Consider the following 27,750-nt stretch of genomic DNA (forward strand, 5'->3'; position numbering starts at 1 on the left):
CGTCAGAGGACTGAAGGTTTCAGCGTTTTCTTAAAGAACGCGCACTAAAAAGCCTGTCTAACAGCGCCTGATTACTCAACTAACTTATCTTTTGAACTAATACGGTCAAAACACACAAGGTTTACATACAGACTGAGTTGGTTATCTCTAAAATGAAAGTAAATAGTTAAGAGAGAAACGGATGCGTGTCTGTATATTAGATGCGTGCAGCTCTTAAAGGGACAGGACACTAAACATGCTGTCAGCTGTCACTAAAGGGTTAGTTCACCCTAAAATTACATTACTGTCATTATTTACTCACTCACATGTTTCCCAAACCTCTAGTAATTTCTTGTGCTGAACCCAAAATAAGATATTTTGAGTAAATGATGGTATAAAAATAAAACATTGACAGAATTGACAGATGACAGAATATTTATTTTTGGGGGGAACTATTCATTTAACGTTAACAAAACGCAAAGAGAAAAATCACTCACTATTCTTGACTGAAAATCTTTAATACAGTTGCTTTAGGAATCAGTCTATTTAGTGTTTTATTTTTATATTTGTTCAATTTCATTGAATGCTCTGCTAAATACACCTATTGTACCTGAAAATAAAGCACTTGTTTTATTTGTATATTATGTGTATTTGTAATGTGTATCTTTGTTCTTATTTTTTAATAAGAAAGACAAAATAATGACGAAGATTTTTTTATCTTCGCCCACTTTGGCCTAAATATCTGCCGTGCATCTTTGTGTTTCTAGTTTGGCTGTAATGCTCAGACAACTTGTGAAACCAAAATAGTAAAACTAACATGACAAAGAATCGTGATAAAATCGTGAATCATGATATTTCAAAAAAAAAATTGTGATATGATATTTTTCCCATATCGCCCACCCCTAGTACATCAACACTGAAATCTAAAATCGTGATGTTAAAAAGCTCTTGGGCATTAAATGCATCATCTGCTGAAATACATGTGAGCCGGTGTGAGTGGATCAGCACGAGCAGAGCCTACTGGAACACACCAGCAGAGGGAGCGCTGAATCAGATGCTCAAACACGTGTGACGCCTCGAACCACACAAGCCACACCACACTCCACATGATCCGGCCCATCACAGCATGACCTGGCAGTATCACTCTTCACCTGTGTGACGCCTCACACACACACATCAGCGCACCACTGTCTGTGCCACAGCATGGGACGCGCTCACATTACAAGAAACAGAAAGAGGAAATATCACACTGACACCGATTAACACTGAGTGTGTGTGTGTGTGTGCAGTCACATGAGTGGAAGCGTGTCCAGGTCTGTGTTTATATCTCTTTTATACTGAACAAACTGTGTGTGCTATTGCCCTACACCAACCCTACACCTAAACTTAGCCTCACAGGAGACTTTGTGCATTTTTACTTACTCAAAAAAAAACTCACATTTATAAGTTTTTTGAAATATGGGAATATGGGGAAATGTCCTCATAAATCACCTTCTCCTTGTAATACCTACTGTATACCCATGTTATTATACAAATGTATGTCCTCATTTGTCACAAAAACATGCACACACTCACGGGTACTCGCACACATACACACACACACTCATGGGTACTCACACTCACAAACACAGTCGCATACACACACACTCAAGTGCACTTGCACTCACTCCCATGCACTTGCACACTCACACTGACACACGCACACACACACACAACGCACACACTCACACTGACACACACACGCGCACACACACTCACGCGCACTTGCATTCACTCACTCACACACACACACACACACACACACACACACACACACACACGCTCATGCACATTCACACTGACACACACGCGCACACACACACACACGCTCATGCACACTCACACTGACATTCACACTGACACTCACACTGACGCACGCTCATGCACATTCACACTGGCACTCACTCACACTGACACACACACACACACACACACACACACACACTCACACTGACGCACGCTCATGCACATTCACACTGACACACACTCACACTGACACACACACACACACAGACGCACGGTCATGCACATTCACACTGACACACACTCACACTGACACACACACACACACTCACAGACGCACACAGACGCACGCTCATGCACATTCACACTGACACACACTCACACTGACACACACACACACACACAGACGCACGCTCATGCACATTCACACTGACACTCACTCACACTGACACACACACACACACACACACACACTCACACTGACGCACGCTCATGCACATTCACACTGACACACACTCACACTGACACACACACACACACAGACGCACGGTCATGCACATTCACACTGACACACACTCACACTGACACACACACACACACTCACAGACGCACGCTCATGCACATTCACACTGACACACACTCACACTGACACACACACACACACACACACACACACACAGACGCACGCTCATGCACATTCACACTGACACACACTCACACTGACACACACACACACACACACACACACACACACACACAGACGCACGCTCATGCACATTCACACTGACACACACTCACACTGACACACACACACACACACACACAGACGCACGCTCATGCACATTCACACTGACACTCACTCACGCGCACTTGCATTCACTCACTCACTCACACACACACACTCACTTGGACACTCAATTTTCATGCCATAGTTCAGATGGGGGCCGGGCCTCGGGCCTGTTTAAGGCTTCTCATTTTTATATTTTAGACATCCATCAATTAGTGATGAAAAAAAATTGCCACGGTGGTGGAAACAACACGAGACCGTGCCGCGACTGTCAAGAGCGACTCTACGGTGTTTAGAGTCCCGCAGCAGCAGAGAGCACTGCGAGGCATGTATTCGCTGACTTTCGATTCATTTTTGTGAAGCGCTCCTGTTCAAGACGAGACAGTGCATCGTTGTTTTCTTTATTTTATAAAATTATTTTATAGATTTTATAAAAAGTTTTGTTGATATTGTGAGTGCACACAAATAAAAGTAGACCCTTTACAGTTACGAATGATGTATTACTCTTACTTTTAGGAGCAAAAATTGCAGCGCAAGCTGTTTCCATTGAAAAAAATGCAATTGATTGCGCCGGCGCCTCCGTGTCCTGCGCTTTAGCTTCCACTCTCCGCACAAACTACTGATGCAGCGCACATTAATTTAGGTTTAACATTTAAACATTGTTATATCTGTATAGTGGTATGTACATATGTTTAAACTGTATTTATCTGTATTTGAACGTCTACTGTCAGTGTTTAATGTTAACTGTATGCACCAAGGGTCTGAGCGTAACGCAATTCTCTGTATGTGCTGTACATGTGGAAGAATTGATAATAAAGCAGATTGATATGCTTGAACTGCTTTAGTATATCTATAGATTTTATTTTAAGCAAGTCGTGATGATTTGAGAAGGCTAAATTGATCAAACATAAGCTATGATCAGCCTGCCGGTCTGCCACTGGCCACTTGGTCGTTACTTTAAGAAAGAAAAAAAAAAAATTAAACGAAGAGAAAAAAAACGCTCCAAACGTTTTTCTAAATTAACTTAAAAAAAAGAAACAAAATATAATCACTTTGCCATTACATACAAAACTGAACTATTTTAATAGCTGAAACAGTAATTCCCACACACTATCGTAACTTGCAAAAAAGTAATATTTATTAACACAACGTTTCGGTCACACGACCTTCATCAGGAGTATACAAATGTTTATGAGTTTGAGTATACAAATTTATAATGAGTTTGAGTGGTTATGTAGTTTTGACTGATTGGTGTAATAATTTGATGCTGTTTGAAGACAACGTGTTGTTTATGTATTTTAGATGATCTTGTGAATTTGTAGTGGGATCTTTGTTGGTTGTTGTAACTATCATAATTTGTAACTGTTTACGATGTGATGTTAATTTATACTCCTAATGAGCTTAATTGTTTACAGATGGAGCTTCGTTAAGTGGTCATGTGTTCATCTTAAAAGAGATGAATTTGAACATTTGTATACTCCTGATGAAGGTCGTGTGACCGAAACGTTGTGTTAATAAATATTACTTTTTTGCAAGTTACGATAGTGTGCGGGAATTGCTTGTCTGTTGAGGCGATCCACCTGGTTGGTCCTTTGTCCTACGCACCTATTACTTGCAGGTGTGCGATGGAGTTTGATCACTAATAGTTGAAACAGTATAATCTGATTTGGGAGAAGGGGAAAAAGACGGGCTCGACACGGACTCGGGCTGGTAATTCTATTAAACTCTTGGACACGGGCCGGGCTTGGGCCTGAGCGTCTCGGGCCAGGGCCTAAATTTGAGAACACTCACGCACACTCACACTGACTCATGCGCTCACACTGACTCACTCACACCGACACGCGCTCACACTGACTCACTCACACCGACACACACTCACACTGACTCACTCACACCGACACACACTCACACTGACTCATGCGCTCACACTGACTCACTCACACCGACACGCGCTCACACTGACTCACTCACACCGACACGCGCTCACACTGACTCACTCACACCGACACACACTCACACTGACTCATGCGCTCACACTGACTCACTCACACCGACACACACTCACACCGACACGCGCTCACACTGACTCACTCACACCGACACGCGCTCACACTGACTCACTCACACCGACACGCGCTCACACTGACTCACTCACACCGACACACACTCACACTGACTCACTCACACCGACACGCGCTCACACTGACTCATTACACCGACACGCGCTCACACTGACTCACTCACACCGACACGCGCTCACACTGACTCACTCACACCGACACGCGCTCACACTGACTCACTCACACCGACACGCGCTCACACTGACTCACTCACACCGACACACACTCACACTGACTCACTTACACCGACACACACTCACACTGACTCACTCACACCGACACACACTCACACTGACTCATGCGCTCACACTGACTCACTCACACCGACACGCGCTCACACTGACTCACTCACACCGACACGCGCTCACACTGACTCACTCACACCGACACGCGCTCACACTGACTCACTCACACCGACACGCGCTCACACTGACTCACTCACACCGACACACACTCACACTGACTCACTTACACCGACACACACTCACACTGACTCACTCACACCGACACACACTCACACTGACTCATGCGCTCACACTGACTCACTCACACCGACACGCGCTCACACTGACTCACTCACACCGACACGCGCTCACACTGACTCACTCACACCGACACGCGCTCACACTGACTCACTCACACCGACACGCGCTCACACTGACTCACTCACACCGACACACACTCACACTGACACGCGCTCACACTGACTCACTCACACCGACACACACTCACACTGACTCACTCACACCGACACGCGCTCACACTGACTCATGCGCACTTGCACACACTTGCTTGCACTCGCACACACTCACTCACACACTCACACGCATTCTCTCACACACACACACACACACACACACTCACGCACGCACTCACACAGACACACTCACTCGCACACACACACTGATACACACTCACACTGACTCACATGCTCTCACACTGACACACTCACTCGCGCATTCGCACACGCTCCTGTACACACTCTGCTGTCTGTGTGTTCTGATGAGTCCGGGTCAGACGTTCACACACATGACATGCGTGACTGAAATAATGTGATTATACGGCCATAGACGTCCAGCTGATGCACACGTACACACAGCAGAACTCCCAGCATGCCCTGCGGCAGTCAGCAGCTCTACTGTAACTCAGAAGCAGAGCGTCGCTCACCTGCTGCTCTGACAGCAACACACGTGACTGACTGTGGCTCCGAATCACCATGGAGACACGCTCGCCGCAATTCTACTGCTGCCTAGCAACAGGCATGTGATTGGGCCGATCATGGCTGATCTACACGGCGAAGGACGTGCATTTTTAGCTCTTAATCTGTGAATGAATCAAACACGATGCAGCAGGAGACAGACAAGAAGCTCTTCCTGAGACTCCTGAACCACAGCACCTCTGCAGAGTTACTTTAGTATCATTTATATACTATTACATTTTCATTAATATTTGATTTAGCTTTTATTTTATATATTTTAATTGAATAATTTGACATTTTTATCAGTTTTGCTCTATTTAAATATTACTATTCAGGTTTCTTTTATTTATTTAGTTTTATTGATTTCCGTTAGTTTTATTGATTTTTATTGATTTTCGTAAATTTCAGTAATTCAACTTAAAACTTATTTCAGTTGGTTGCCAAGGGACCATGTTTTTAATAGCTTTAGTTCACAATAATAACCTGTAGCTGTGCTCCACTCTTCAACACACACCTCACAGGACCAGAGAGAGACACACGTGTGATCACGTGTGCAGTCACACAGAGGAACCATGGGTATCTGTGGCTTCAGACACTTGTCTGCGTCAATGAACACCTGTGTGTGTGAGAGAGTGTGTGTCTCTGTACGTGTGTGACTGTGTGTGTGTGAGAGAGTGTGTGTCTCTGTACGTGTGTGACTGTGTGTGTGTGTGTGTGTGTGTGTGTGAGAGAGTGTGTGTCTCTGTACGTGTGTGACTGTGTGTGTGTGTTTCTGTGTGTGTGTGTGTGAGAGAGTGTGTGTCCGTGTGTGTGTGTGTGTGTGTGTCTCTGTGTGTGTGTGTGAGAGAGTGTGTGTCTCTGTACGTGTGTGACTGTGTGTGTGTGTGTGAGAGAGAGTGTGTGTGACTGTGTGTGTGTGTGTTTGTGTGTCTCTGTGTGTGTGTGTGTGTGTGTGTGAGAGAGTGTGTGTCTCTGTACGTGTGTGACCGTGTGTGTCTCTGTTTGTGTGTGTGTGAGAGAGAGAGTGTGTCTCTGTACGTGTGTGACTGTGTGTGTTTGTGTCTCTGTGTGTGTGTGTGTGTGTGTGTGAGAGAGTGTGTGTCTCTGTACGTGTGTGACCGTGTGTGTGTGTGTGTGTGTGTGTGTGAGAGAGAGTGTGTGTCTCTGTACGTGTGTGACTGTGTGTGTCTCTGTTTGTGTGTGTGTGAGAGAGAGAGTGTGTCTCTGTACGTGTGTGACTGTGTGTGTTTGTGTCTCTGTGTGTGTGTGTGTGTGTGAGAGAGAGTGTGTGTCTCTGTACGTGTGTGAGAGAGTGTGTGTCTCTGTACGTGTGTGACTGTGTGTGTGTGTGTGTGTGTGTGTGTGAGAGAGAGAGAGTGTGTCTCTGTACGTGTGTGACTGTGTGTGTGTGTGTGTGTGTGTGTGTGTGTGTGTGTGAGAGAGAGAGAGAGAGAGTGTGTGTCTCTGTTGTACGTGTGTGAGAGAGTGTGTGTCTCTGTACGTGTGTGACTGTGTGTGTGTGTGTGTGTCTCTGTGTGTGTGTGTGAGAGAGTGTGTGTCTCTGTATGTGTGTGACTGTGTGTGTGTGTGAGAGAGAGTGTGTCTCTGTACGTGTGTGACTGTGTGTGTGTGTGTGTGTGTGTGTGTGTGTCTCTGTGTGTGTGCGTGTGTGTGTGTGTGTGTGTGTGTGTGAGAGAGAGTGTGTGTCTCTCTGTACGTGTGTGACTGTGTGTGTCTCTGTGTGTGTGTGTGTGTGTGTGTGTCTCTGTGTGTGTGCGTGTGTGTGTGTGTGTGTGTGTGTGTGTGAGAGAGAGTGTGTGTCTCTGTACGTGTGTGACTGTGTGTCTCTGTGTGTGTGTGTGTGTGAGAGAGAGTGTGTGTCTCTGTACGTGTGTGAGTGTCTCTGTGTGTGTGTGTGTGTGTGTGTGTGTGTGTGAGAGAGAGTGTGTGTGTGTGTGTGTGTGTGTGAGAAAGAGTGTGTGTCTCTGTACGTGTGTGACTGTGTGTGTGTGTGTCTCTGTGTGTGTGTGTGTGTGTGTATCTGTGTGTGTGAGAGCGTGCGTGTCTCTGTACGTGTGTGACTGTGTGTGTGTCTCTGTGTGTGTGTGTGAGAGAGTGTGTGTCTCTGTACATGTGTGACTGTGTGTGTGTGAGTGTGTGTGTCCCTCACCTGTGATAAAGCCTCTTCAGGAGCGTCTGTGTCGCTGTACGGTGCGCCACCTGCAGGTGAACATCACACATTCAGATCAAACAGGACCAGCTGTACTGTTAAAAACATTTCTAGCACTCAAGGCCAGGGCCCGTATCCCTAAAGAATTTTTGTGCAAAAAGTGGCTCCTAGCGGCCAAATTCTAAGAAAATTCTCAGAGTCATGACGTTTTCTTAGAATTTCCCCTAAAAGTGACACGAAAATCCCAGTTAATATAAAAGCTATTCCTCAAGATTCCTAGCGCTTAAAAGGGCTCCTAAGGCGAGATCTGCTAAGAGCAGGGAAGAGGACTTTTAGTGGCTTAGGAGTTCCCCTAAGCAGCTGCACAAAATGGCCAACAGAGGAGGCAGGAGAGATGTCCTGCAAACACTGGATGACAGGGAATTATTGAGACGCTACAGATTGGATCGTGCAGGAATCATGTTTGTGGTGGATCTCCTTAGAGCTGCAATTACTACTTCATTAAGGACAGCCCCTTGAGATAGGCCATCTTGTTTTCAATGTGGTCCATATGGGAGTGAAAGTACAAAATATGCCAGCTAGGATATTAATATGAGCAAATAAGACACAAATCATTATTTGAACAGGGTGTAATGAGCTTAAGTTTTCACATATTTTAGATTCTAATGTTAGGCTATAACCCCTACAGCTTACTATTCATTTTCCAGATATTTTCTTGAATGTGAAATATTATTTACAATTACAGTCTGCATAAGATTAGAGTGTATAATTATGTTTATTGATTTGAGGGTACATCCTTTGCTCATTATCACCAAAAGTTCATTTTCATCAAACTTGTAGGATCAACCAATCACGGCTTTTGAAATGATGACTCATACCTAGCAACGGGGTCAACCATACCTCCTCACTAAGATAGGATTTTCCATCCATTCCTTGCTCAGAGTTCACTGAAAATGTTCTGGAATCACTTCTAAGCTAAAACTCCTGGCAAGGAATTTTTAGGTTAAGTTAGGAGCTCTCTGAGAGGATTCTCAGAATCTTTAGGGATACGGGCCCAGGTGTTTACCACGGTAAGGACTCCCTGAAGCATGGTAAAATCACTGTGAGAGGCATTGAACAGCAGCAGCGCGGTGAAGTCAGACAGGCCCTTCAGCACGACTCGGATCACACACACTGATTAATCTGCACGGCCAGCAGCTGTTTGTCTTTAATTAGCAGCATCAGCTGATGAGTTTTCTGTTTGGCCCATCAGTGCTGTTGGCAGGACTTTTATTTTGACAGCACTGAACCGGAGCGCATACACACAGCTCAATGAGCAGATTACTGATGAACTGCTGTCTAGTGTTCACTTCCCTTCAGTCACGTTCAACAAATGCTGTGATTGTGTAAAATACCATTACAGAACTAAGAAGTTCCTATCTGAAGTTTCAATCTTTTTGTCTTATAGATATATTTTTTTAATCAAGGTCCATTTATGTTGTTAATGTTAATTTAGGTCTTTCATGTTGATGTATTTTTCAAATAATATTTTGTACAATTATTTGAGTAAATATTATGTTGACTGTAGACATTGTTATGTGTGCGTTATTTATCTTTAAATGAAATACTTTGATATCATATAGTCTTATAACAGCCTCTAATACGAGGGGTTTGTGAGTGGAAAGTACAAGGATAGTAATACCAGTCAATTTTGACCTTGTGGGGGACATTTCTTGGTCTTCATGAGGAAACAAGCTTATAAATCACACAGAATTAAGTGTTTTGAGAATCTAAAAATGCCTGTAGTTTAGTGTGAGGGGTAGGGTTAGAGTAAGAGGATAGAAAATACAGTAGAAATCCGTTATGCCTATGGAATGGAATGTGAATGTGAGTGTGTGTTGTGTGTGTGTGTGTGTGCGTGGTGTGTGTGCATGTGCTTGTGTGTGTTTGTTTGTGGCTACGTTTTTGTGACAAATGAGGACATAAATTTGTATAATAAAATGGGTATGACATACAGTAGGTATTACAAGGAGAAGGTGATTTATGAGGACATTTCCCCATGTCCCCATATTTCAAAAAGCTTATAAATCATACAGAGTGAGTTTTTTTGAGAATGTAATAATGCAGAAAGTTTCCTGTGGGGGGTAGGTTTAGGTGTAGGGTGATAGAAAATACAGTTTGTTCAGTATAAAAACCATTACGCCTATGGAGAGTCCCCACGATTCACAAAAACAAACGTGTGTGTGTGTGTGTGTGTGTGTGTGTGTTGAGTGACGCGTCCAGCAGCGCTATGTCCCGGTTGCCACAGTAACAGGCTCCTGAGAGCTGGTAGGCTGCAGTCTGGAGTCGTGCAGCAGGAATACTGAAGAAGCTGGAAAATTCCACTTCAGCAAACGAGCGCTGACATCACAACGAGCGGTGATGTCATCGTGTGTGATCTACAGACAGTAACCTGGACACACACACGCGCGTGTAAGTGAAATACGCAGCAGACTTTCACCAACGCCAGCGTCTGATTGAAAAACTCAATGTGCAACAACAATCTGATTTTGGTTTGAGTTTTACTACAACATTAACAGGCTATTTTCCTGTTTATCACAGCAAAGCTGCTTTGAATCATAACTAATCTGTCATAAGCAGGAAAATAACTCAAAAATTAATCAAATCTGAAAAAACACCAAGTAAGAAATGTGATGTCAAAAGACGGAAAGCGTGTGAACTGGAGTGATGAGGAGGTTTGTCTTGCCTTTGTGCGTCTCATGAGGCTTAAAGCGGCTAAAGACATAAGCGGCGACATTTTTAAACAAAATAACTGGCAAGACGCGGAAAAATGTAAACAGGTTGCCTGCTGTTCATCCAATCTGTGACAGTGACACTGCAAATAAGAACGTTAACCTGGGGTTTAGGAATGAGCAGTGTGAAACGTCTGCTAATGAATCCCCAGGATTATCCGTGAACCCCAGGGACAGCATGAGCAGTGTGAGACGGGATTACAGATAACCCAGGAGTCCGATGACCCAGGGTTAACAGTTTCAAGTGTGAGAAGCCCTTTAGTGAATCAAAACGCATTTAGACTCATCAAAATTCAAGGCATTCTAAATTGTAGACTGGAAAAATGCCTCTGTATGTCTTATAGATTAGCCATATTAAATGAATAAATATATAAACACACAAAGAGTGATGTTTTTTTTCTATATCACAAGAAGAGTGCCGTTTGATTCAGTGATTTGATTCACAGTCAACTGCTTTGTTCCTGAATGAATCAGCCGTTTGATTGAATCTGTTGACTGCCACACTCCTGTTCATTTCACATTTCAACTATTGTTTTTTAAGTTCTACATCATTTCAAATATCAGTATTCAACATTTTATGTTTAAAACAATGCATTTGTAACTGCAGGTTAAATGCATCCATGTCCCCTCCGAGCTTCATTAAACTCTGTGAATACAGCTAAATGCTATTTCAGATGCAGATTCTAGAAAAGTTCTCTTATGTTGGGATGAAAGACACTAAGTACCGGATGAAGTGCTTCTTATTCTTACCCAAAGATACAAAATGGAAGAAAGAGTTCAAACTGAACACAATCTTGCTGCTCAAACTACATAAACATATTTACTTTTCCATTTTGCATTTACTTGTACTTTAATATCAATAAAATACTGTACATACTTAAGTACAATAAACATCACATACTTTAAAACTTTTACTCTAAATATTCTAAACGGTGACTTCATCTTCTAGCAAAGTACTTTTCTGGTAAGATATCTGTACTTTTACTTAGTGGTGGATGAAGTAACTGAACGCCACACTTGAGTAACATTAAACGAGATCTTATATTGCACACTTTTACATTTTTAAAACCTCTCCATGAATGTTTAAAGCTCGTGGGTGAGATGCGATAGCATATGTCTGCGTCTCAAATGCACAGAACTGAGTGCTGGGGTGCTCACCTTGTTTAATGTCCTCCATGGCTCGCCGGATCCCGCGGTCGAAGGCCCGGGCGTCCGCTGGGCTCTGGAAGGTCAGGCCGAACTTCATGCTGCCGATCCTCCAGTGGTGGAAGATGGGATTGACCTTATTATACACCAGATCCCTCCTGATGACGCAGTCCAGCAGCACCTGAAGACCAGAGCGCGGTTCGTGAAGAAAGCAACCCGTCTGACGCTCATCAAACCAACACTCGTCTCCACACACAGCAACATTTCACAGCATGAGCAACTACAAATATACCATAACTCGAAATAAAATTTTATTCCATAACTGCATTTCTGGTAGTGGCCAAGGCAACATTTTCATTTTGTTTTGAATACTAAAATTAAAATTGATATCAATTACAAATACTAACCTGCCAACCTTGAATTAGTTTTTTTGAGTACCGTTAGTGGGATGGGACTGGTTCATTCATATATTCCTAGATAGCTACATTATTACCCGAAGCTCCTGGATGGCTAATGTCAAAATCGTAATTGCATAATGTGCAAAATACAAGATTTAATGTTAAATATTTTTCAAAGGTTGGTACTCAGTTTTTTTAAGACCTCGGTTTTTTAACCATGGTTTTCAGTTTGGCTCTGATGGCTTGCACATCTGAGTATTTTTTTGCGATTTAAAATGCCATCTAAAAAAAAAAAAAAAAAAAAAAAACCTCCTGTACACTTCTGTACACTGTGGAAAAACATGGACTATCACATGTCTACTTAAAATCTATTTTGAGAGAAGTATTATTTTTATGGATTGGCCATTATTTAGTGCTCTAAACACATGTCATGTGTGTTTCATTCATACTGGAAGCCAGAGGGCGCCCTCACGCAGAAAATCCACATTTGCATCACAGAAGTAATAGAATTAATGACGCTCCAGGAAATCCCTAATATGGGCAAAAACTGTTAAGCCTTTGTTAAATTGTTAAGACTGTTACGTCAATAGTCCACTTTAGACAATCTGCTATCAGTAACTGTGCATCTACATGTCAGCTAGCAGTCATCAGAGTACTAGTGACTGTCTGCTCAATATCTGCTCACTCTTGATGGACAATCTACTGACTGTAAATCGCTTAAAACTTAAGAGTCTACTAATACTCTAATTAGAGTTACTTGACACGCAGTTAGGAAGGTACTAGTAAGTAGAATGTCTAAAGTGGACTCTCAAAATAATTTGTTACCCAAGCTAATTTAATGTTAATAGGAATGACACTAAAATAACACAGTGAAGTTTAAGTCGACAGTAAAAGGAAACTGATGTATTTCTGAGTGGAATCTAACAAGAAAATAAAAGCATCTATCAGCTGATGTTCAAGTTGTGAAATGTGAGCGTGTGGATCTGCTTCATTCTGAACTGGAATCTGCTTGAATGATCTTGGGATTTCCTCAGCAAACACTGCTGAATGCAGTTACATCATCACTGTGTTCTGAACAAACACGTCCTGTGAGTGTGTGCGGTCACGTTACCGTTTTGTCTCTGAGCCGCTCTCCGTGGATGAGGAACTCTGCTGCGCTGGAGCCATCGGCCTCCGTCCGGCTGACCTTGTGTACAGTGATGCAGCTGAGTCCGCCAGAGCCCAGAGGAAGCCAGCCGCCGCTGGAGTCATCACGAGTCATGACCACCGCTCTCACACGTGCAAAACTCTCACTGCGGCACACAACACACCACCGTCACCACCACTCCTCACACACATTTCATTTATATGTGTGACCCTGGACCACAAAACCAGTCATAAGGGTCAATGTTTTTATTTCAGATGTATGCATCATCATCAGCAGAATAAATAATCTCTCCATTGATGAATGGTTTGTTATGATAGGACAATATTTGTCTGAGATACAACTATTAGAAAATCTGGAATCTGAGGGAGCAAAAAAATCTAAATATTTAGAAAATCTCCTTTAAAGTTGTTCAAATGAAGTTCTTAGCAATACATATTACTAATCAGAAATGAAGTTTTGATGTATTTATGTTTGGCAATTTATAAAATATCTTCATGGAACATGATCTTAATATCCTAATGATTTTTGGCATAAAAGAGAAATGAATAATTGTGACCCATACAATGTATTGTTGTCTATTGTTACGAATATACCTGTGCTGCTCATCATTTCCTCTATTTTACTAGGGATGGGAGAGAAAAATCGATTCACCTAACTATCGCAATTCTTTTTAACACGATTTAAAAGTCGATTGGTTTACCTCAGAATCGATATTTATTTCATAATTATTTTATTTTTCCTAAGAGGTGGAGGTGAGGGTGAAATGTATAGGTGTGTGTTGGACTTGGAGCAGCACCGCAGACGATCAGTGTATGACACCAAAGCACCGCGGGAGCGATTCGAAAGCATGCGGAGCGTCTGTTCTCTGTAGCTCTCGCGGTGCTTTGATAACTTCGTTCTGCTTGCGCAGTGCCGCTGTATTAGATGACGTCATATACATGTAAAGCCGGCGCGAGAAAGCAAAACCAAGACGGAGACAGAGGATAAAACCTCTTCCAGAATTCTCTCTGCACCTTCACGTTTTCAATCCCAACTGCCGGGAAAACATGACTAAACATGACTGAAACGGTATGCAAAGTAACATAGCACTATTTCAGAAAGTGTTTTTTCTGCTCATTGTTGAACATTTGACTATTATATTCATGTGCAAGTTCAGGGTTTTGGTACTTGAAAGTTTCATGGTTCAAGGTACTTTAAATATACATTGTGCATGTTTATGCTCCTGAAATAAAAGTTTAGAAAAATGTGATGCATTGTTTTTGATATGACTCATTGTATACGGTCTCTTTTAAGGGTATAATCAACTATTTTCCATTGTCTAGTCTTTAATAAGCAAACAAAAATCACAATAAATTTTAATATCAAATCGCAATAGTAACTGCTAAGATGCGTGTGGTTTTTTTTATCGTGACAGTCTGTATATTAAGTGGATCACTCAACTTTTCCCCATGGTCTATAGTTAAAAACAAAAATTGAAACACAAAGCAATATCGAATCGCAATACTTGTAGAATCAAAATTCTTTAAAAAAATTTTTTTTTTTTAAATAAAAAAAAAAAAAAAAAAAAAAAAAAAAAAAATCGCAATACATATCGTATCGGCACCCAAGTATCGTGATAGTATCAAATCGGGAGGTAAGTGTATCGTCCCATCCCTATATTTTACTAACATTTATTACAAGACTATGTTCTTTACCCCATAACACAAAGTCAGCAATCTCTGTAATGCAACGCGAAAGGTCCTCATCCTTATACAATCGACCAAGAATGGCAGTCATCTGAAAATTTTACGACAACATTCCCCGGATGTTGACCCCTATATTCATTTGTGTAAAATGTAAATAAGAGTGGTGAACAAACACAACCCTGGGGAACACCAATGCTAATAGGTCGACATTCAGAGAAAGACTTGATTTTAACTTGGTTCCATGCATTTCTTACGGATAGGACTCAACATTTAATGCTATTTAGTTTAGAGGGCATAAGGTGTTGCTTCACGGTATTAAAAGAGCAGCTCAGATTGAGAAAAAGCAACCTGGCATAAGCCTTTGGATCCTCCAGATGCTTTAAAACATGATGCACCACAGTAAGGATCGCATCATCAGTGCCCCTGTTGATTTGATAAGTGAACTGATAAGGATCAAGATGGTCCTTAACCTCTTCCTTAAACCTCCACACCATAATCCTCTCCAAACACTTCATCACAATACGAGTTAAGGCAACTGGGCGATAATCGTTGTACTCCTGAGGATTAGGTCTCTTTGGAACTGGTATAATCATTTATTTTTTTCAATAGCTGGTATTAGGGATGCACCGATACCACTTTTTCCAGCACTCGCCCGATACCGATACTTTTATTTTTGGTACTTGCCGATACAGAGTACCGATATTGATATTTTCATTGCATTTGTACATTTTTTAAATATTAGCCACAGAAACCAAACGAGGATGTATAATGTTAATTGGTTAACTTCATTTATCAAATAAATACAGTCAAACCAAAATTAATTCAAACACCTTTAAAATTTCTCACATTATCACGGTTTATTCACTATAGTTTAGAAAATGGTAATAAAATATGACAAGAACTCTGTGTAAAACTGTGTCTGAATAAATTCAGCTTGATAATGTCAGATAACTTTGATAGAAAGGTACATAATGGATTACAATCAACCAAAAATGATTCAGACAGCTGTTAGTATGACAATATTTACACAACTATCAGTACTCTGTGGGCCACTCTTAGTCTTAATGACAGCCTGTAGTCTCCTGGGCGTGCTGTAAACCAGCTTCATGCAAACCTCAACTGAAAGTTTTTTTCCCAGACTCGGTCTGAATAATTTTTTGTCCCAAATTTGTATCAATTTTACTGGTAGTCCTCTGTATGAAGAATTTTTGGTTATAATATGTCACCGTTTATTTTGATTTGACTGTATAATATCTTTGGTTATTTTCACACTTAATTATGCCCATTAAAATGTATTTTACAAGTTTTTGTTACTTTCACTGTTCATATGTTTGCTCTATGGTACATCATCTTTAATTTAATAGCATTAGAGCGTCTCCATTGCAGCAGCTCAATACTGTAATTACGCTTTTGCTGTAATAATGCAGGGAACCACTCATAAATCTCCTAACTGTGATATTTTCAGAAATAAAAGTTGCTTTTTTTCATCTGAAATGTGCTGCAATTTATATTCAAAAGCCACTCATATAATGCGTAATCAATCATGAAGCAAGCAAAACACGCAACGTGCGCACACATGTACTGGTGCAGAATGAGAGGGACAAGGACAGGACATAGCGCATAGGCTGTTAGTTTCACTTTCGCCAGAATGCCGTGTATGCTTAAGGTTGAAAATAAATTATGGTTTATAGTGAATACTAGGGCTGGGTATTGTGACCAATTCTGCAATTCGATTCGATTCTTATTTTTATGGTTTCGATTCGATTTCGATTTCGATTAGCTATCAATATTTCATTTAAAATGTTAGTTTTGCAGACATGGGATCCATATTTTGATATAAATGCTGGTAACTGAAACTCTCCTACTTAAGTTTATTACTGAAATACACATCTACATTAATAATAGGGTGCACACAGTTGTTTTTTTTAGTGGAGCAATTCGAAAGATAAGTGAAGTGACATTCAGCCAAGTATGGTGACCCATATGAGTGCAATGGCCAAGCCTCGCTCTGGGTGAACCGCCTTCTTGATCATGGTGTCTCCCCTGCCAGGTAAGTATATCTATAGATGGTGACACCTTCAGGACGAGAGGTGAATATTCATATCCTCTTACGTGAAGCACGCGCATTAAGAATCGATTCGGGGATTTCCCGAATAGATATCGTTGCGTTAAACTGAAGATCGATTAAAATCGGAGAATCTATATTTTTTACCCAGCCCTAGTGAATACCCCTATAAATGATCTTATATTTATGATTTAGTTTCAAGCCAAATGATGCATGTGCCAAGTGAGCGAACATCAATAAAGATCACACAACAGAAGTGCGCGCACGCTCGCTCTCTCTCGCCCTCCCTCCCTACCGTTAAGTAACTCGTGTATTGTTTTACTTGTTTTTGACATATCCGACCGAACTACAAACTATCCAGTGATGTCTGTGAGAAAGAGATATTCACTCGGCGAGCTCGTGCATCTGCGCCGCCGCGCTCAATCCACTCAGCATGCTTTGCTTAGCCCATCAGCTCGCGCACATCAGCAATACAGGCGTCAATACTGAATGTTTAACATTAATTTCATTGCATGCATATACTTCGTAGACATCCTTAATCTCTAATAACTCCATTCTGTTGTCTGTTGTTTGTATTTCTTTGTCTGAATATGGTACTTATCACATGCTGTGTGGTATCAGCGTTTGGTATCGGGGCATTTTAACGAGTACAGGAGCTCAGTATCGGTATCGGTGCATCCCAAGCTGGTATAATGTATGTAGCTCAATAGACCTCTGAAAAATACCCATGCTGGGGCTAGTTCCTCTGCAAAAGTTTTTAAAATAGAAGCAGACAGTCCATCCGGCCCGGTTACCTTTTTAATGTCAAGACCTTTAAAAACCTTAACAGCATCAGTCAAAGTCATTTGAGGTTTTGATACAGATTCATCAATCCGAATTGCCCCCAATACATCACTACAATCATAAGAATCCACATTGAACATACAGTAAAAATCATTTAACTCATTTACCATTTTTTGCTCACTGACAGCATGCATGCTTATCCTTTTAGGAGTCATGTTAGTTAAACACCTTACCTTAGACCACAACTCTTCGAGTTTCTCTTAATTTATAATTAGTAAATTAACTAATAGTATAATCTAGTATAATTTATAACAAGTGTTTCTTATTAATACACTCCTTAACCTGCTTGGTGATGGAAGGCTTGTTATTTGAATAATGTTTAATCCGTTTAACTGGTATTACAGAGTCTATACAAAACTTAACATACGCAGTCCTAATTTCATTGTGCCTGTCAATATCTGAATCATACAGCACCTCCCAGTCCGTACACAAAAAACAGCCCTTTAAAATCTGTTTTCTCCAAAGACCAAAGTCTCAGCACCTTATTCACAGGTTTACACGACTTCAGCAAGGTGCGATACACAGTGTAACACTTTCCCTTTAAATCTTTGCTGGGGTGCCAGACAGGTATAAATACTCTGTCAAAATAGTTAAGTTTTGTTCCCTTCTAAAAATCAGTACTTAGTCAGGTCAAAACAAGTCATAAGGGAAGTGAACAAAGGATACATGCACACACTACTTCACTTCTTATCACATATCATGCACCCTTAAATGTTGCAAGAGTAAACATCAAGAAAACCCAACATAACAAAATATCAAGTATTGCAGTTTCTTCCCAGTGAATTTACAATATTTGGGTATCATTCCATCACACCACCAAATCACAATTCATTTAGAACAATGTCCACACAAAAATATAAACACAAAATCACCATCATCATCTTCATAACACATCATCAAAACACAATACATCAGCATTTTACAACTAGCCAAGTCTTTTAAGAGGAGAAAAGTAAGAGTCAAAGTCATAGGTCTCCATAAGACAACAAGAGTGGATATCGGTTACTCACACGCCACGGCGTCCACATTCATTACGAGTCCAATCAACTCAGTCTCTTATGATTCCACAGTATCTCAGAAAAGCTCGCTTTACTCACGTTCATGGTATTGTCTCCATTCGCTATGATGTGGAACTTTATTCTGAAGGCTAAAATTCACTTCCTTGATACTCCAACAATGGCAAAACAAAGAACTTCCAGACACAGACTGAAGATTCTTCACTTACAAGGACTGAGATTTCAGTTAACGCTGTATTTGCTCTGACACAAACCATGGACGCACATAATATGTTCCAGTTGCAGACACTGTCAGGAAACCTTTAATCCCTCAGGCCAAGTAAATCGCCGACGCAATCAACTTTTCGTCGCGAAAAACAACAAACACAGCCATTCGTTCTTCCAAGCAACTCTCTCTATTCAAGCCCACCGCCATCTCTTTTCAACTTTCTGAACGGTTACGTCATCCTTCCGGTATTCCCGGCCGGACTAATATAACCGCCATATTAGTTGGGGCAAATGTTATCTATATATAGAAAATACATCCTCAATATATACAATTCATTGGAGCGATTATAAATTCATCAAGGCAGTTATTTAAATTAAATTAAGAATTAAAGTGCCTTGTCACAACAGGAATAAGCTGCACTGTATCATGGTGCATCTACACTACACAACCGAAAACGCATGCCACGTGACCATTCATGCAGGTACAACCATAGATTTGTATAGGTAGATCCTATTATTTAGATGGACGGACGCGTCTGCGTGCATGGAGCGGTCGAATGGGGAATCTAACCATATCAATGGGTACAATAATGAGCATGATGTTATTGTTTACACTGTCGTCAAGGATACGCAGAACGAATGTGGGCAGCATGCCATCGTTTTCAAAAGTCTCCGTTTTCAACCTCGAAAACGCCGTAGTAGTATAAACGATAGGTGTAACCGTAGCAAAAGTTATGCATTTTAAAACAAAAACGCACTAGTGTAAACGGGGCCTAAGGCTTTGTCTGTGCTCTTTCCATTTAAAATGAGAGGCAACCACTGCATTTTAATCATCATCCAAACAAAGATGCAGCATGAGCAGTTTTTCAAGATTCAAGAGTTTTATTTGTCACATACACAATTATACAGAGTATAACCAGCTGTGAAATGTAGGTCAGGTCCGCTCCAAGGACAGTGCTATTATATAGAATACAAATATTAAGAGAAGAAAAGTAGAAAAAATAAAATAAAATAATAAAATAAAATAAAAGATAAGATAAAAAATATAAATATAAATGTGCAGGTCAGTATGTTGTTGACTTAAATAGTAATAAAGAGGAATGTGCAAAAATAATGTGCAAAAAGTTGTACAGGGTATATAATAGCAGCAATATGAGGTAGAGAAAATTATGAATAGCTTATTGATATGGTGATATTTACATGGAGTCAAGTGATGTTATGACACAGAGTTAGAGTTTAGGAGCCTGATGGCCTGGGGGAAGAAGCTCCTCCTAAGTCTCTCAGTTTTTGCCATCAGGCTACGGAAGCGCTTACCAGATGGAAGCAAAGTGAATAGATGGTTACCAGGGTGATTAGAGTCCTTGATGATTTAACAGCTCTATTTTTGCAGCGTTTGAGGTAGATGTCCTGCAGAGAGGGGAGAGCAGACCCTGAGATGCGCTCAGCTAAGCGCACAACTCTCTGTAGAGCTTTGCAGTCCTGATTGGAGCTGTTTCCATACCACCCTGAGATGCACTGAGTCAATACACTTTCTATGGTCCCTGAATAGAAAGTTTTCAAGTTTTAGTTTTTAATCTAAATTAGACTGTATAATTCTAAATTTGAAGCAAAAACTGAATAGTCTGACGTTGGTTTTGTGAAATATACTACATAAAACATATCTGAATGAAAGCAGATTCAGGCGTCTCAATCAGCTCCCTTGTTCAGTAGTCAGGGCACTGATCAGGGAGTCGGCCATTTTAAGGGCTGTCTCAGTCGCAAAATCTTCCAGTGCACTGGAACGTTCGCTCCCTGAAAAATCCCACAATGCACCGCAAAAACTAGGGAGCATGGGCGCTCACTATGCTCCCTTACCAGAAATAATGTCAATAAACTGTTTTTCACATGCATGCATAAATAGGAGTAGGGATGCACCAATACACACAGCATTTGAACAGTGCTGTATCCAGACAAACACCAACAGAGAGCAGAATGGAGTTATTAGAGATTACATGTACACGTATGTTAATAATGTTAATATTCATGCCTGTATAGCTGATGTGCATGAGCTGATAAGCAAAGCACACTGAGTGGAATACATTTTAACAGGTATAATTAAGTGTAAAAATAACTGAAGGAAATATATCCTTGCTAAATGAAGCCAGCTAACATTTTATATATATATATATATATATATATTATTAATTATTTGTTTCTGTTCCCAGTATTTTTTTTTAATTACAAATGCTATGAAAATATAGGTATCGGTATCAGCAAGTACAAAAACAAATCTGAAAGTTCATAAAGACATATATGTGGTGAACCTCTCAGCTTTAAAATAGAACTGATTTATGTCTGTTACAGTGGCAGTGAGGAAGAGGTTTCCCAATGTGTCCAGAGAGGCTTTGGGGATCGCAGTGAATTCTGAGGAACTGAGACTGCTTGAAAAGTAAAAAACATGTTAATAAATATATAACTTAATATTTGTGTTTATAAAATGTTAAATATGTTCCTTGCTTGATTTCTTTGTGCTATATGTACATTTTAAACATCAAATAACGATTTTCTTAAAATGTTACGTGTGAATGAATTTTCTTGGATTTAAATATATGGAGGGTAAAATATATTTTTAAATGATTTTAAAATATAGTTTTTACAAATATATTTTTAAAAAATGGGCAAACAATATATTTGTAGAAAATATATTTACATAAATATATTTTAGCTAATATATTTTTTGGCCATTTTTTGTATATTTTGAAATATATTTCAAAATATATTTGAAAATAATTTTTTTTATCGTATAGGTTATTATTTCAGCCACAATTAATCATAACAATGTATAGACAATTACAAATGATTATATATAAATCGTCAGTTCATACACAACGTAGTCGTGAGATGCATAAGAAACCTTCAGACACACTCATAACAACAAAAGACAATACTTTCTTGAACCTTTTCTGACAAGAAGTGTGCACTGCAAACATGAGCGTTTTTGACGATCGTTTCGGTCCAATCCGCTCATTTTATCGTGTTTAACCACAGCTGTCGCCGGTTTTATTTGTCTGGCATTGGCAGCAGTGTTAAAATTTCAATATTTCAAAATTCTGACTTTATTCTCGCAATTCCGAGATTATATCTCACAATTCTGATAAGAAAAATCAACTCGTCATTCTCTCTGAGTTTATATCCCACACTTCTGGCGTTTTTCCCCCTCAGAATGGACAAACTCGCTCTTGAAAAATATAAATGAATATAATATAATATGTTCCCTATGAACTGCATATGTGAATATTATGTAGACCAATTGTTTAAATCAAATTTATGCTTTAATTTCATTCCTCTTGTTACCGTGTGTTTCTGCCACCACAATGCACGTGTGGCTATGAGTGACGTAACTGGGACGGCGACACGAAATTGGTCTATAGAAATGTAAAAGGGCTCCTATAGTTTAGAGCAGAAGCGGATGAAGATTTTTATTTAAAGGGAGCAACTTGTTCAGTAAACCATTGTTAAAAAAAAAAATAAAAAATTTGTTTATTTTTTCCCTCCTGCTATACCGAAACCATACTGAACCGTGAGGTCCAAACTGAGGTGCATACTGAACCGTCATGTTTGTGTACCGTTACACCCCTAATATATATGTACAGATTAGGGATGGCTCGATACCATCATTTTGGCTTCGGTACGATACCAGAATGTAGTACCTCAGTATCGATACTAAATCGATACCATAGGTGACAAATAACCAGCCTCAAAAGATGAGTGAATTAAAAATATATATATTATTAATAATAATAATAATAATAAAAACAGATTCATATATTAATACCTTTGTATCAAACTGTAACAAAAAACCTAAAGGGAACATAGGTTACATTTTGATGTTGGAGAAAAAAAAAAATAGGCTAACTGCATTATAAATATATTCAAATCTTATCTTTTCAGTGCAAACACAGTGCAAACTAAATGTCTCCTAAAAAAAAACCTACCGGAAACATAGGCTTCATTTTGAAGAAGTTTGAAGAAAAAAAATAGCACTGAAGTTGCCAATTGATGCAACAAATGTTGCTTTATTGTAAAGTGTTATTCTAACAGTCAAAGTAATATTCAAAATCATGTTATTATTTCTCTCTCTCAGATTGTTTTCAGATTTCAGACTCAACCAAAGAAAAAGCATTAAATATAAATCTCACTCTCTCACTTGCTTCATATTAGCGGTCGGCAGCGCGTCAGAAACATGCCCTAAATATCATTGATACTAAAATTAATATAGCAAAACTCTTGCTCAATTCATATCCAATTAAAATGTGATTGTATGAAATGCAAGTGCATGCATTACGTGACCAAAACGTCATTGATTCTAGCGTGTCTCACATGCACATTTGAGCTTACTGTATTACATCTGAATGTGCGTTGATCAGATGTGAATAAAAGGTCAAATCAAATCTGAATTTATGAATGATGCACTCACCTGTCGATCTCTTAATTCTTTGAAAAGATCAGGATGAGCAAGCGACAAATGCTTAAAAAGATTTGATGTGTTGCTGTGGCAACATGATTTAGGCCTATAGCAACGCTTGCATACAGGTGCAGTAAGGCTAGTTCCTTCACCTTTGTCATCTGTTTTTTATCCAAAGTAATGCCATATTTCACTTCTACTGTTCTCTTTATTTATTAATTTTATTCTCTTTATTTATTTATTTCATCTGTTTGATCCATTGCGTTCTTCTGTTGTCACATTTACCAGTTGATCAGCAATTTGGGAACCCCTGCCACCTACAGGTGCATTTTGCAACAGCAGCGTATGAAATACCGAATTGAGCAAAATTATGATATCGTACCGTTTGAAATATAATACCGGTATTTTTCCAGTATCGGTATACCGCGCATCCCTATTACAGATTAAGATGTACAGTCATGGCCAAAAATATTGGCACCCTTGGTAAATATGATCAAAGAATGAAAATTAACTATGAAAATTAATCTGCACTGTTAATCCTTTTGATCTTTTATTTAAAAAATTCACAAAAATCTAACCTTTCATTGGATAATAATTTAAAATGAGGGGGAAATATCATTATGAAATAAATGTTTTTCTCAAATACATGTCGGACACGATTATTGGCACCCCTAGAAAAAAACTAAGCCCAAATTCTCTTAATCATCCATCACAATGAGAAAAAACTAATTATATATTTCTGATGTGCAGTAAAAGATAATTGAGCTTCACAAATTAGTGAAGTGGCTTTAAGAAAAGAGCTAGAGCAGTGAAAATTCCCATTTCCTCCATCAGGGCAATAATTAAGAATTTCCAATCAACAGAAAATGTTAACGATCTGCCTGGAAGATGACTTGTGTCTATATCGTCCTAATGCTCAGTGAGGAGGAGAGTTTGAGTGGCTAAAGACTCTCCAAGGACCACAGCTGGAGAATTACAGAAAATAGTTGAGTCTCGGGGGCAGAAAACCTTAAAAACAATTGGCAGACAGCACCTACATCACCACATGTTGTTTGGGAGGGTTTCAAGAAAAATTCTCCTAGCTCATCCAAAAACAAACTCCAGCATATTCAGTTATCAGACACGACTGGCACTTCAAATGGGACTGGCTTCTATGGTCAGATGAAACTAAACAATGAGCTTTTTAGCAGCAAACACTCAAGATGGGTTTGGTGAACACAGGGATAAAAAGTACCCCATGTGTACAATGAAATATACTGCTGTGTTTTTGATGTTGAGGGCCTATATTTCTGCTGGAGGTCCTGGACATCTTGTTCAGACACATGGCATCATGGATTCTATCACATACCAACAGATAAAAAAATCAATAAGTGACTGACTCGGTTAGAAATCTTATAATGGGCCATGTTTGGATCTTCCAACCGGACAATAATCCAAACACAAAAATGTGTCACTGAGCACAAAACCAAGCTTCTTCTGGCCATTCCAGTCCTCTGACCTGAACTCTGTAGAAAATGAGTGAGGTGAACTGAAGAGAAGAAGCACCGTCATGGAGCTGTGAATCTAAAGGGTCTGGAGGGATTCTGGATGAAGGAATGGTCTCTGATGGAGTGGATGAGAACGTGAGTGAGCACTAGTCCTGATGACCTGCGTCTGTCCGTCACGCCGTGATCAGATCACAGAAGGCACTGAGTTTGAAGAGCATTATGGTACATTGTATGGCATAAAAACACAGACATTGAAAAAAGGATGTATTATTTTTCTGTCTGCCTGTTTTTGTAGTTCTTCTAGTGCGTATTCTGTTGTACATATTTGTTTTGGAAAATGTGAAAATTGAAATAAACAAATAATTTAATATTTAAGTGTGTGCTTAGGTTTGTGTCTGCTGTTAAATGATATGTTTGCTGAAATGGTTCATTAGGACGGTCAGGTCACACGGCTCGTTTACAGGACCGGACAGAAGTGGTTTGAGCTTTATTTCAGTTTCCTCTGTGAAATATTCATCACTGCTTCCTTCTCCAAGCCTCCAGGGCTTAATGAATGACCCAGAGGCTGTGTCTGCGCTGACCTTTGACCTCTGCTGTTTCCGGCCTGATGAAATCATTATCAGATGGACGGCATTTGATGTGAAGAATATGAGCGTGTTTTGGATGTGTAACAGTGTGATCTGTGGTGTTTGATCAGAGTGTGAGAATCAGCAGCACACTATTACTGACACATGAAAACAGTAGTGATTTCTGAATGCAGCCTGTCAGTAACTGATTTCACTCTTCAGTTCAGCTTCTCTTCAGTCAATCAGCACAGTAACGCACTGCTCGAATTGAAGGGGGGCTGGGGGGATCCGGGACCCCCCATAAGGCATTAGGGACCCCCCATAAGAAGTAAAAAATAGACTTAGGGGGGTCCCTCAGACATTTTTACTTGGAGTAAGCCATTTAAAAGAAGAATAGTAGCTTATCTCTCTTTGTTATGCAACATTAAATAGTATATAGTTATGCATATTATGATCAAATATATTGTTTATTTTGTATAAATTGTATATTGCGAGACTAACCCCCACCAAAAAAAAAAAAAAAAAGTCTGATGGTGGGGACCCCCCATAAGACTTGATTCAATTCGAGCACTGCAGTAACGGATTCTCCTACATTCTCACTGCAGGCAAATGTGGGCCAAATCCTTTTTTTTTGCTCACATGTGACTCAGATTTGTTTTTGTCATGACAGTGTGAACAGCACAAACCACATGGACTCTGATCTTTTCAATTCCGATTTGTGCAGAGATGTGTACTAAATCCGATATAGGTCAGATGTTTTGCAATGCGACCGCAATGTGAACGGTCATATCGGAATTCATGTGACTTTTACGTCCCTCTAGATCATCATTTGTCATGGGGTGGGCGATATGACCAAAATTATGTTTCACGGTATGACTAATTTTATTTCATGGTAACAATATATTTCACGATATAGTCACTAAAGATGGCGCCACATATGGCAGCTACAGTGCTTTGCTCTTCAGTGTTTGTACTTAGTTTTTCCTGTTTTTTGTTTCTCAAATACGATCGGTTTTACCAGGGATGACCTGCTGAACATTCGGCAGAACACACCACTAAATCTTTTTGGGGAAATTACGCGGTGGCGGGACGTGCTTTTACATCAATGAGAGGTGGTGTACAGATGTAACTGTGTTAAAGAAGATGTGCTGTTCAGATCTAGAAACGCTCTTCATTAACTGCAAGCCGTTCTATTCGCCGCGGGAGATTTGTTTGTTCATTCTCGTGAGTGTTTATATTCCACCGCAAGCAAACACGAGATCAGCTTTACAGAAACTCGCTGATCTGATCACAGACACAGAACAACAACACCTGGACTCTGTTTTAATCATTCTCGGGGACTTTAATAAAGCAAATCTCTCCCGTGAACTGCCAAAATACAGACAGCACATCACATGTCCCACCAGAGACAGTAATATACTGGATCACTGTTACACAGCGATAAAGGACGCATATCACTCGGTTCCACGAGCAGCTTTAGGACTCTCTGATCACTGTTTGGTTCATCTTATTCCATCCTACAGGCAGAAACTTAAGTCTGCGAAGCCTGTATTAAGATCTGTTAAAAGATGGACTAACGAAACAGAGCGGGATCTACAAGCCTGTTTCGACCTCACTGATTGGACTGTTTTTGAAGCCGCTGCAAATGACCTGGACGAGCTCACAGACTGTAACATCTTATATCAGTTTCTGTGAGGACATGTGCATTCCTACCAGGACTTATTTAACTTACAACAACGACAAACCATGGTTCACTGCCAAACTCAGACAGCTCCGTCAGGCCAAAGAAGATGCTCACAGAAAGGGGGATAAAGTCTTGTACAAACAGGCCAAATACACACTGGAAAAGGAGATCAGAGTGGCAAAGAGGAATTATTCTGACAAGTTCAGGAACAAATTCTCTTCCAGTGATTCTGCTTCAGTGTGGAAAGGTATGAAA

General features: G+C 40.1%; 1 protein-coding gene across 1 annotated transcript in view; it reads right to left on the reverse strand.

Moving 5' to 3' along the window:
* The window catches only part of LOC306886003 (sprouty-related, EVH1 domain-containing protein 1-like), a 69,704-nt gene that overhangs the window by 9,260 nt on the left and 32,694 nt on the right, over positions 1 to 27,750 (reverse strand). Inside the window, exons 2-4 of the mRNA XM_079442852.1 lie at positions 13,463 to 13,643; positions 11,966 to 12,134; positions 8,037 to 8,086 (exon numbers count right to left, since the gene is read on the reverse strand). Coding sequence (XP_079298978.1) covers positions 8,037 to 8,086; positions 11,966 to 12,134; positions 13,463 to 13,643 — 400 coding nt within the window. The remainder of the gene's footprint in view (positions 1 to 8,036; positions 8,087 to 11,965; positions 12,135 to 13,462; positions 13,644 to 27,750) is intronic.

This window comes from Barbus barbus, assembly GCF_936440315.1.
Source record: "Barbus barbus genome assembly, chromosome: 20".
NCBI lineage: Eukaryota > Metazoa > Chordata > Actinopteri > Cypriniformes > Cyprinidae > Barbus > Barbus barbus.